General features: G+C 39.3%; 1 protein-coding gene across 7 annotated transcripts in view; it reads right to left on the reverse strand.

Moving 5' to 3' along the window:
* The window catches only part of ASCC1 (activating signal cointegrator 1 complex subunit 1), a 115,163-nt gene that overhangs the window by 29,409 nt on the left and 72,814 nt on the right, over positions 1 to 12,940 (reverse strand). For all 7 annotated transcript variants that reach the window (XR_002180081.2, XM_019953697.2, XM_070782263.1 and 4 more), the window contains 2 exons: positions 7,036 to 7,160; positions 2,376 to 2,461 (listed from right to left, as the gene is read on the reverse strand). Coding sequence is in view for 6 of the 7 variants with exons in the window: in XM_019953697.2 (XP_019809256.2) it covers positions 2,376 to 2,461; positions 7,036 to 7,160 (211 nt within the window). In the remaining variant the exon portion in view is untranslated. The remainder of the gene's footprint in view (positions 1 to 2,375; positions 2,462 to 7,035; positions 7,161 to 12,940) is intronic.

Below are 12,940 nucleotides of genomic sequence, written 5' to 3' on the forward strand. Positions count from 1 at the left end.
ATTCTAATTGAGAAAGACTTGTAATTCCAAAAAAGTGCACTGCTATAGCTACTTTATAAATATAGCTATTACCTCTTATATGTCTGGGGAATCAGTGTTGGATGCTACATTTTATCTTTATTCTCAAAGAAAAGTTAATTCCTTTGATTAAATATAAGTGAAAGATTATATTTTCTGGAACTAATGATTAAAAATAATATGTTATAGATTCTATCAAAAGATATTTTGTTACAACTACCTGTGTTCAAAGGAACTGTGTTCAAAGGTACTTCTCTTCCTCCATCTCATAATCTGCTCCCATCATTTTATACTATATATTAAAATACTGCCTATTAATCTGCTGTATCTCTCAGAGATAGGAAGCTCCTGGAAGGTAGGGACTGTATCATAATGACTGTTTTATCTGCAGAGCACATGGTCTGACAGATAGCACACAGTCAGTATTTCTGTTGGTGTTAGTATTACATTCACCTCAAAAGTCTAATTGTTAATTTGCCAGTTTTAGACTAACTGGCATATCCACTGCCCCAACATTTATGTCCAGTCAGATATTATCACATTTCAAACAGAGAGGCCCAATTTCAAGTATCTACTGATCTCTGCCTAAACACTGAGCATCTTTATGAAGAAGGTAGAAAAGCTAATTTGTGAGTTTTAAATCTTTTTTTCTGATTCAAACTCTGCTACTACCTAGCAATAACCTTTGACAAGTCACTTTAACCATATTGGATCTTGCACCCTTAGAGAGTAAAATGAGGAACTGGACTAAATAGTTTGCAAGAACCTCGCTGGGCCCAGTTCTAAAACTCCAATCAGGCATTAAACAGTAAGGGTACAACTATTACAGCAAGCTTTGTCAACACTAGAGGGAGCTATGGCCATGTTATCATTGGGGTGGGTTAGAAAGATTTCCAAGTCAAGCATCTTTAAATGGAAAACTGACTTTCCAGAATGAGAGAAGTTAAATACCAAACAAGAGACCCATACTGTTCATACAGCCACTTCTCAGGCTACCTGTGGTTACCTCCTTCTTACAGATGTCAAAGCACCTCACCCGCAACTTGCATCAATATACCTTATACCTTTTGGGCTTAATTCTAATTTCAAAGAAACCAAGTTGGCTTGAGTCATTCCAACAGATTTCTTTCCCCATTCATCTAGCTTCTTTCTTTATCAAATTAGCAGTAACAAAGAAAGCAAAATAATTAATGCTATTATTTTAAAAGCCTCAGGAAATGAGCTAGAGGAGGAAAGAGATTCATATCACAATAAAGCTGTGGCCTGGGAAAAAAGTTAACTGCAACTGAATTCATTAGCAACCTGCCACTCAAACTGAAGCTACCAGAACTACTCTGAAAATAAAACTATTCAAAGAGAGGAAAGGTATCAAGGAAAAGAAGGAATCAACAAAGCTCTGTAATGTGGGAGCTGGAATGCCTGCCTAAAGAGAATGCTGCCATTGCTCTGCTAGGCTCTGCAATGAGAAGCTTGCAGCTGCTGAAGAGTGATGTCATTAATTAGAGGCAATGGGGTCACATTAGGCATTTGGCAAGAAATCTGTCAAGTGACAAGATAAAGGAATGGAGGAAAAAGAAAAAAACATTTCTAAAGCTAGAGCTTGCTCTGAAGTTTTATTATTTACATCCTCTCCCTCCCAGCTCCAAAAAATACCCATGGCCTTGAAAATACATGACCCAAACCATTATAGAACAAGTAAAATGAAGAATCAAAAACCTTTCCTTTGATATCAACTTATGTTTCCCTTTTCCCAGAGGCACAATGGCATGTTAACCTGACAGAGAGGGCCTAAACTGTGGATGTTATAGAATGTGGTCTGTGGGAGAAAGATAATGCAATCCTGAAGAACCCTTTTCATTTAAATTTCATAGGTTAATTTAACACTCAGAAGCAAATCCTCAACAGTCAGAAATGGACCACCTACTTTTTAGCACATGGGCTGTTCCTGAGTAAAAATAGATTACACAGGAACTTTGGAGAGTGACTCTGTGGGTGAAGAGAAAAATCTACTAGAACAAGACAATTCTTCACTTAAAAAATGCATACTCAGTCCTTCAAGGGTAAAATACAGAGTAAGACTCACAAGGTTAAAATCAACTTATTCCTATGGATTCAAATAGTATAGTTGTTTCTTAAATCATCAACTTTAAGTACTCTAAGAGACACCAACAGCCTTAACAGGTCAAAAAGATTTCTCTTTTAGGACAATGAAAAGAAATTTAACAGTCCTTTCAGTCAATAATCCTCATGGGAAGTATAAGAAAAATATACTTTACTGTTAAAAGGAAAACTTATTGTCCTCCCTTATTTTAGGACACATGCTAAAGGATTTCCAATTCACTCAGATTTGTACTGACCTTTAAAATGTTTCGGCCATCAAATGATTCTCTTTCCTTGAAGATATATTTGCCATCTGCTGTGTAGAGATTGTACCTGCCTTCAGCTGTAAATATTCCAAAGACAGTGTTAGAACAGAAGCTTGGGTTATTGAGCTGTCTGTTTCCTCTTGGATTTCTACAGGGACAACTAGCAAGACCTTCATGTACTACCTAGAAAGTAACACAGTGAAAAAGTGAAAGTCTCTGGGTGTCCGACTCTCTGCAAGTCCATGGTCTATACAGTCTGCGGAATTCTCCAGGCCAAATTAATGGAGTGGGTAGCCTTTCCCTTCTCCAGGGGATCTTCCCAACCCAGGGATCGAACCCAGATCTCCCGCATTGCAAGAAGATTCTTTACCAGCTGAGCCACAAGTGAAGTGAAGTGAAGTGAAAGTCACTCAGTTGTGTCCGACTCTTTGCGACCCCATGGACTGTCCATGGAATTCTCCAGGCCAGAATACTTGAGTGGCTAGCCTTTCCCTTCTCCAAGGGATCTTCCCAACCCAGGGATCGAGCCCCAGTCTCCTGCATTGCAGGCGGATTCTTTATTAGTTGAGCCACAAGGGATACCCCAAAATACTGGAGTGGGTAGCCTATCCCTTCTCCAGGGGATCTTCCCAACCCAGGCATCAAACAGGGTTCTCCTCCATTGCAGGTGGATTCTTTACCAACTGAGCTATGAGGGAAGCCTGGAAAGTAACTTAACATGGAGGGGAAAACATCGTATTATTATAGTCGAGAGACTAGTCTCAGCTCTGTCATCAACTCATTTGGTATATATTTATTCATTCAACATTGTCCACGTACTCACTGTACATAAACTACATAACAAACCATATTCTTAGGCAAATTATATCTCTTCAGTTCCTCATTTACAAAGTTAGAAGTTAAGAGTGGGTGATTTCCAAAGATTCCCTGCAGTCTAAAACCCAAGATTCCTTATAAGCTGTACAGATTTTTAAATACATAAAAGTTCACCCATTAACTAGTAAAAAATGCTGATAATCATGGTTTGGGTTGATTTAAGGACTCCCCTGAAATGAGAAAAACCTCTCCAGTTCCAATCAAAGGTATCCTTACGTTCTACACAGAAATCTGCAAATCTATGACCTTAGCCTCATCAAAGCTGTGCTCTAAATCCTTGTATTAATTTAGCTTGCTTATACCAAAAGCTGTCCTTCAAATACAGCAGGAAAAAAATGGATATCAAAGAAAAGGATAACCATTATGAAAAAGCAAAACAATGTATTCAACAGCCTTTTCAAAAGAAAATACAAGATAGAGAAGTATCCAAGGTATATAAAATTCAAAACATCTTCAAGAATTATTTAACTCTCAGGATCTTTTCTGAAATACCAACTTTTTCCTGCCCACCAACAGACACTTAAAAGTATGTGTATTTCTACTTTTGAGTATACTCTTTTATTGTATGTAACTATGGAGATTGCACATCAGAACTGATAAAATATATTCAAACAGCTAATCCCAGGAAGATAATATATTTTAGAAAGTCCATTAGAATTACACCTGGGTAACTATAGGACTACTTCTCTAATGAGAACTATTCTCTTATAAAGAGCCCAAAGTTTTTCACAACGTAAAAATAGGTCCCCTGTTAAAAGAAAACGTGAAACTTTATAAAGCAGAATTCATACTAGGTAAATGTCAATTTAAAAAAGCAGTAATGAAATCTGGAGATTGAAATGTTTACTAACAGGTTCAAAATCTATAAGTAAATAGCATTAGCCATGAGGGGAATGTAGATCAAAACCACGAGATACCACTTCACACTCAAGATGATGGCAATAACAAAAAAGACAGATAATAAGTGCAGGTAAAGATGTAGAGAAATTGAAGCCCTGATGTACTGCATCCCTCCTTGTTCATGGTTCTTCTTTCCACCTTTTCAGTTACCCATGGTCAACTAAGATCAGAAAACATTAAATGGAAAATTCCAGAAATAAACAATTTCTAAGTTTTTAATCATGCACCATTCTGAGCAGTGTGATCCATCCCACCCAGGAAGTATCATCACTTTGTCCAACATACCCCTTTCTCTCGGTTATCATAATGACTGCCAAGGTATTGCACTGGCTTGTGTTCAAATCACCCTTATTTTATTTAATCATGGGCTCAAAATACAAGAATAGTGATGCTAGCAATTTGGAGATGCCCAAGAAAAGCCATAAAGTGCTTTCTTTAAGTGAAAAGGTGAAAGTTCGTGACTTAATAAGGAAAGAAAAAAAATCTTAGCTAAAGTTTGCTAAGATCTACAGTAAGAACAAATCTATCAATGAAATTGGGATGAAGGAAAAATAAATTCATAACTAGTTTTGCTGTTACACCTCAAACCGCAAGAGTTATGGTCACCGTGCATGGTAAGTACTTGGTGAAAATGAAAAAGGCATTAAATTTGTACAAGAAGAAATTTTGAGAGAGATAGATAACATTCACATAATTTTTATCATAGTATATTGTTTAATTCTTCTACTTTACTATTGGTTGTTAATCTCTTACTGTACTTAATTTATGAATTAAACTTTATCATAGGTATTCATGCATAGGAAAAATATAGGATGTCTGGTATATGGTTTCAGGTATCCACTGGGGACACTGGAATGTATCTCCTGCAGATAAGGCAGGGTGGCTATTGTACTGCTTGTGGGAATGTAAAATGGTGCAACCACTGTGGAAAACAGTCTGGCAGTTACGCAAAAAGTTACAACTTTGCATTAATCATGACTCTGCAATTTCACTCTTCAGTATTTACTTAATAGAAATGAAAACATAAAAATACATACATAAATGTTTACAGCAGCATTTTTCATAATAGCCCAAAAGTGGAAACAATACAAATGTCCATCAACTGCTGAATGGATAAATAAAATGTGCTATGTCCATACAATGGGTTATTATTTGGTAATAAAAAGGAATGACACTGTATCATGGCTGAACCTTATAAACATTATGCTAAGTGAAAGAAGCCAGTCACAGAAGATCCCATATTGCATGATTCTATCAGTATTTATGTGAAATACGCAGAAAAGGCAAATTCATTGTACAGAAAGTAGACTGGTAGTGCCGAGGACTGAACGGCAAGGGGGAAACGGGGAGTCACTGCCAGTAACTAGAGAGTTTCTTTCTGGGGTGATGAAAATGTTTCAAAATGTACTGTGGTAAAGGCTGCATAACTCACTATACTAAAAATTACTGAATTATATACTTTAAATGGATAAATTATATACTATATGAATTATATCTCAATAAAGCTGTTACATTTAAAATATCTGTCAATAGGAAAGGATAACTAGACTGTCAACACAGAATATTTTCCTATATGATGCTCTGGTGCCAACTGAATATACATCTGGATCCACACAATTTAAAAGAAACAGATTCCTATATAATTCAACTCTTTTATGTTAAGAGGTTAGGTAATAATGGGGCATGAAATAAGTTGTAAGAGCTCTGAACTAAGATTTAAAGACAACAATTTATTTTTAAGTCTTAAAATACAATCTAGCATCAAAAAAACATAACACTAGAACTAAGAATTGGATAGCTACGTCTCTCTCAGTCCTACAATGGCTCTAATCAAACCAAACCACCTTACAGTTGAGATCTCTGGTATGTATCTGAGAGAAATTAAAAGATGTACTTTGGCAAAAAGGGATACAAAAACTGTCCTAAACTATAAATCTTAAATAGTTCATGGGTTCCAGTGGAGTCCTAATGAAGTCCTCTTCCAATGAAGACTTTCTAAAACCAAGGTCAGTCCTAACAAAGGTAATAAAACCTATATATGGGGTTTTGGTGGTGGTATATTTTGAACAACAGGCTTTAAAGAAGAAGCTGCACATAACTTGAATTTGTAGCTCCTGTTCAAATAGATGCTGAATGTGCCAGACAGCTTTCACTTGGCAGGTGGGGATGGGAAGAAAAATAATCCTTTTTAAAATGCAGATTATTATCCCAAATAAAGGGTTAAAACAAGGCATTTTTATATGAAGGCTTTTAGATTCAGGAGGGGAAAAAAAAAACATTAACACAAAGTTTCTCAACCTTGGTGCTACTGACATGCAGGGCTGAAAAATTCTTCATTATGAGGGGCTTGTCCTGTGCATTGGAGAGAGATAAGCAGCACCCCTAACCTCTATGCATTAGATGCCACTATCAACCCACTCCCACTTCCCTAACTGTGACAACCCAAGTGTCTCCAGAGAATGTCCTCTGGAAGGACAAAACTGCCTCTAGTTGAGAATCACTGCTCTAACACTTACTTTTATTAGTTAATCTTCTCTTGTTTCTGAAAAAAAAAAAAAAAGCTGCCATGCATTCCTTAGGACACAGTTACACTAAAACAATTATTCACTGTCCACCTAAAATTTACTTAGGAATCCTGCATTTTTATTTGCTACATCTAGCAACCTTATGTGCAAGAAGAGTATAAGATTTGAGAAGCTATACAGTCCCATGCACGATATGATCCTGCCCTCTTCCACTGTACTCATCAAAACAAGATAATGGATATAAAAAAGATACGTCAGAGATCCTTTGATAGCCAATTCTCTTCAAACCCCAGGGATATCATTAGACCTTGGTGGTCACAAACTGTACTGTGGTTCTATGGAACACTTACCATTGGGGTCTTTCCTGAACAGAGTATTCATGACTGTAGCATGGAGTTTCACACTATTCCACTCCTTCACTATTAGTCCAGATGCCTGAAAACGTTCCAGCACTCGATCAACCAATTCCTGCAGCCTGCGGAAATTGAAGAAAGCAGCACAGAAACCTTAGTAAACTGAACCCCGATTACAAATTCAACATTTACAGAGCATCTGCTCTGAGCCGATTACTGCACAAGGCCCTCAGAAGAGAGGCTGCAGTCCCCACCATCATGAAACACACAGCTTCATGTGGATAACAGACCTGGAAACAACTGCAGAACATCATGGTGAGTGTTAAGGGAGTGACCAACTGTATTTGGAGGGGCCAGGTTTTCACAGGAGGCTTAAGCATGGTCTTGAAGGAACATGGAAGTTTATCATCTTGGAAATCTGGTGCAAGCAGCCAGGTTCAACAGAGAGCTGCCTGAAAGAAAGTGCTTTAGTGGTCAATCCAGTCACAGAACCAAAAGCTACCATGACTGATGTGTTTCTGCCAGGATCAAATGAGGTCTGCCACAACTCGATTCAAGACATTTACTCCCTGGGAAAGAGCATGCACTGTGAAGTTCCCGGCAGCCCTGGCCACTACATCAAAGGGGCAGAAGTGCGGTACCAGTGAAGACGACTACAGGAAAATCCACAGGCACCGTGACTGATGCTCCAAAGGGACTCCAGCTGGCTCTAAGCACTGGGGCTCTGTAGTGGATGAGTTCTGTCTTGGTGATGGCTGTTCATTCCAATACCTCCACCAGAAACGATTCTTGCACAAGAATTTTTCCCTTTGTTCAGGTGTCCTGATCAGCAGCCTAAAGGACTCCCTTTAACACTTCTTATAAGGCTGATCTAGTGGTGATGAACTCCTTCATTTTTTGTTTGTCTGAAAAACTCTCTATCTCCCCTTCAGTTCTGAAGAATTTTGCCAGTTGTGCCACTGAGAAGGGGTCATTATTCCAGCAAGGGTGTGGTGGAGCAGATCTTGGTTGGAGTATTCAGAAAACAGCCATCTTATGTGACCACCCACGTACCTGACGGTGAAGTTCAGCCTGGGGTTTTTACCTATTGTGCCCGAACGTCCACCCTGGGCCTGGTGAAGTGCTCTCTGAACACAGGTGTTGACAGGGAGGTCTGCATCAAATGACAGAACAGCTCACCTGGCGACGAGCACAGAGAGCAGTGTGTTCCTTTTAACTTTTCCCTTGTTTGTTTGTTTTTGAGATTTGTACTGCACTCTAACTTTCCTGGCTCAAAATCTTTCATTCGTCACCAGTGTACTAATGAACAACAGATTTCACTTTTTTTAGCTTTTACATGTTAGGTATACATACTAGGAATGCTCTTTGTATCACACACCACCTCTTTTCCCAGATGCAAGTGGCCCTGAGACATTTGGAGGGTTTGTGAATCTTCCACTGCTTCTTGGGCCACTTGCGTGTGCTCACTCATGTCCAGTTCTTTGCGACCCCATGGACTGTAGGCCACCAGGCTCCTCTGTCCATGGGATTTCTCAGGCAAGAATACTGGAGTGGGGTGCCATTTCCTTCTAGGGGATCTTCCAGACCCAAAGATTGAACCTGAGTCTCTTGCATCTCCTACGTCGGCAGGTGGGTTCTTTACCACTGTGCCACCTGGGATGCCCATGGCCTGTGGTAAAACACTGTGGCCCAGTGAGCGGCTTCTCTTTGAGCAGGCTGGATGGGTCTGTTTTATATGAGATGTGGGTCAAGCTCACCTTGGATGGCCCATTTGTGGGAGTTTTCCTGAGGCCATGGGGCAGAATCTCTGGTTGCAACAGCTGAGTTGCCCAATGCCTATATCCACAAGTTCAGCAGCCTCTGGTACCCCTATCTCTCAGTTATAGAACGTGGGCAAAACAACCATCTTCTGCTTGCACTCATACGCTGAAGCAAGAGGGGGTTATCCTCCTGTAGAGATTATCTCAGAAGCACAAAGGATTCTTTTCCCTTTCATGTTTTTCAGGCTTCAAAGTTCCAAATTAATATTTTTGTAATTCTAACTTCTTTATCTTAATTGTTTCTATTAAATGCTGTCTACTAACCAAAAATATTTAAACATGAGTAAGCCACCTGACACAAAGAGCTGACTCATTAGAAAACACCCTGATGCTGGGAAAGATTGAAGGCAGGAGAAGGGGATGACAGAGGATGAGATGGTTGAATGGCATTACCAACTCAATGGACATGAGTTTGAGCAAGCTCCAGGAGATGGTGAAGGACAGGGGAGCCTGGCATGCTGCAGTCCATGGGGTCGCAAAGAGTCAGATATGACTGAGCGACTGAACAACAACAAGAAGCTATAATTAATAATAATAAAATAAATATCCATACCCTCACCACTGACCTCCAGACCCTCACCACTGACCTCCAGAAACAGAACACAGGGCTGGGACGAGGGTGAGGTAAGTGAGACACTTGCCTGAGGCACACAATTTAAGGATGTGCCAAAAAATGCAGTAATCACAAGAACTAATTTTTTTTTTTATAAAGGAGATAAATAAGGCTTTAATGCAATATTTTAAAACTCAAAATTAATGCAAAAAAACTCAGGATGAACAAAATATCACATTTCTGAATGAAGGCAGGATCAGTATTATTGAGTTTTCCTTTTGCCTCAGTACAGTTTGGCATAGGACATACCAGAACCCAAGGGTACTTCCTGCTCTGCAGACCCCATAACTCCCTGCCGCCTGCCACAGCATTTGCTGAGGCGGCCTCACATCCTCAAACTCCTCAACATGCACACTTTCCTAGCAGGCCTCCTCCACTGAGCAGCTTCCAACTGCCGCCTCTTTGCCTTCTGTTACCTGGGCCCCACACGCCCACTTCCCCTTCCCTCCATCTATACAGATTTCATTACCCTTCCAAGCCCAATTAAAATCCCACTTTTCCACGAAGTCTTTCTAAGTACCTAACACAACCACCCCTCAGTATCCATGACCAATGAGTTTGCTCTTCTCTGAAATGCTACCCCACTAAGTAGGCTCTACTTAACCTTCCCAAGGACAGTCCCTTAATGTTTCACGTTTGTCTGTCTTGTTTCCCCACTGGATTGTCTGCTCCTCAACAGCATATCTGTCTTGTATCTACCAGAGCACCACTGTACTATACTTTCTGTAACTACTTGCTATGATTGGTTAACTCATGCATTTGACTGATTAAAAACTGAGAAGTGAATGTTAAAAAATAAAATAAGTATGGTTTTAAAGGATTATTAAAGATTTTCAGATGAAACTAGGGAAGGAAGGACACATCAAGCAGGAGAAATAGTGTGCAAAGATGCCAAGGCATGTAAGACCACAGCTTACCTTGAAAACTACCAATTACTTAATATAACTGTAACAAGTTAGAGAAAAAAGTGGAGATGAACTGGATGTAAGCAAGTGGTCAGAGAATGGGAAGCCACGGAAATTTTTTAAAAGGGAATGATGTTGTCAGATGTCCATTCATTAATCTCACACTGTGGAAGACTGGAAAATGCTTCAGAAGGGAAGGGACCAGCGGTACCGAGGTCAGCTAGGTGGTATTAATAATAGAAATAATAACAAACATGATGTGTCAGGCACTATTCTAAGCACTTTGTATCTCTTAAATCATTTAATCTTCATGATAAATTATCTCTATCTTACCAGTGAGGAACCTGAGGCACAGAGAAGTTATAAAATTTGACCAAGGGACGTAACTAATAAGTGATATATCCAAAATGAGAGCCCATGCAGTCTGGCTTCAGAGGACCACACTATAAAGGAGAAAGGGAGGAATATCTAAACTATGGCAGGGACAGGGAGAACAGAGACAAGGTCATATATTAATACTCAAAAGAGCTTGTGAGAGAGAAGCTGGGACCCGCAAGCACCACAGTGTCACAGAAGAGGAGGCAGCCGAGAGCTGCTCCCAAGAGCACACCTTAACTGAATGACCAGGAGTGTCACTGACCAGGTGGGAAGTGGTGGAGAGAGGGTTAACAGTGTGTATACTTCTGCATGTGTGGCACTGGGTATCTTGTGGGACATGTCCAGGAGACAGATCGAAATAACAAGCCTGAGGCTCAAGAGAAAAATCTGGGCCAAAGACAGACTTGGGAGTCATCAGTGCAAAAACAGTAGTTAAAAGTGTGGGAAAGATGCAACCACAGGGTGAGGAGGAGTCAGAGCAAGAAGACAGCCAAGAACAGAGACCTTATGGGACACTCCTATGTAAGGGGCCAAAAGGAACCCGCAAGGACAATCAATAAGGATGATCAGAAAATTACTAGAGCTAATCAGTGAATTTAGCAAAGTTGCAAGATACAAAACCAATACACAGAAATCACTGCATTTCTATATACTAACAGTGAAAAACCAGAAAGAGAAGTTAAGGAATCAATCCCATTCACCTTTGCAACAAAAAGAATTAAAAATCTAGGAATAAACTTACCTAAGGAGACAAAAAGAACTGTACACAGAAAATTATAAGCGACTGATGAAAGAAATCAAAGATGACATAAACAGATAGAGAGATATTCCATGTTCCTGGGTAGGAAGAATCAATACAGTGAAAATGACTATACTACCAAATGCAATCTACAGATTCAATGTGATTCCTATCAAATTACCAATTGCATTTTTCACAAAACTAGAACAAAAAATTTCACAATTCATATGGAAACACAAAAGACCCCGAATAGCCAAAGTGGTCTTGAGAAAGAAGAATGGAGCTGGAGCAATCAACCTTCCTGACTTCAGATTATACTACAAAGCTACAGTCATCAAGACAGTATGGTACTGGCAAAAAAAACAGAAATATAGACCAATGGAACAAGATAGAAAGCCCAGAAATAAACCAATGCACCTATGGGTACCTTATTTTTGACAAAGGAGGCAAGAATATACAATGGGGCAAAGACAGCCTCTTCAATAAATGGTGCTGGGAAAACGGGACAGCTACATGTAAAAGAATGAAATTAGAACACTTTCTAACACCATACACAAAGATAAACTCAAAATGGATTAAAAACCTAAATGTAAGACCAGAAACTATAAAACTCTTAGAGGAAAACATAGGCAGAACACTCGATGACATAAATCAAAGCAAGATCCTCTATGGCCCACCTCCTAAAGGAATGGAAATAAAAACAAAAGTAAACAAGCGGGACCTGATTAAACTTAAAAGCTTTTGCACAGCAAAGGAAACTATAAGCAAGGTGAAAAGACAACCCTCAGAATGGGAGAAAATAATAGCAAATGAAACAACTGACAAAGGATTAACTTCCAAAATATACAAGCAGCTCATACAAGAAAAACAATCAAGAAACTCAATGCAAGAAAAACAATCCAATCAAAAAGTGGGAAAAAGACCTAAACAGACATTTATTCAAAGAAGACATACAGATGGCTAACAACCACATGAAAAGATGCTCAACATTGCTCATTATTAGAGAAAGGTAAATCAAAACTACAATGAAATATCACCTCACACCAGTCTGAATGGCCATCATCAAAAAGTCTATAAACAATAAACGCTGGAGAGGGTGTGGAGAAAAGGGAATGCTCTTGCACTGTTGGTGGCAATGTAAACTGATACAGCCACTATGGAAGGCAGTATGGAGATTCCTTAAAAAACTAGGAATAAAGCCACCACATGACCCAGCAATCCCACTCCTAGGCATGTACCTTGAGGAAACCAAAACTGAAAAAGACACATGTATCCCACTGTTGAGTGCAGCACTATTTCCAATAGCTAGAACATGAAGCAACCTAGATGTCCATCGACGGACGACTGGATAAAGAAGTTGTGGTACATATACACAGTGGAATATTACTCAGCCACAAAAAGGAACCTTTGAGTCAGTTCTAATGAGGTAGATGAACCTAGAGCCTAT

Source organism: Bos indicus, chromosome 28 (assembly GCF_029378745.1).
Source record: "Bos indicus isolate NIAB-ARS_2022 breed Sahiwal x Tharparkar chromosome 28, NIAB-ARS_B.indTharparkar_mat_pri_1.0, whole genome shotgun sequence".
Classification (NCBI taxonomy): Eukaryota; Metazoa; Chordata; class Mammalia; order Artiodactyla; family Bovidae; genus Bos; species Bos indicus.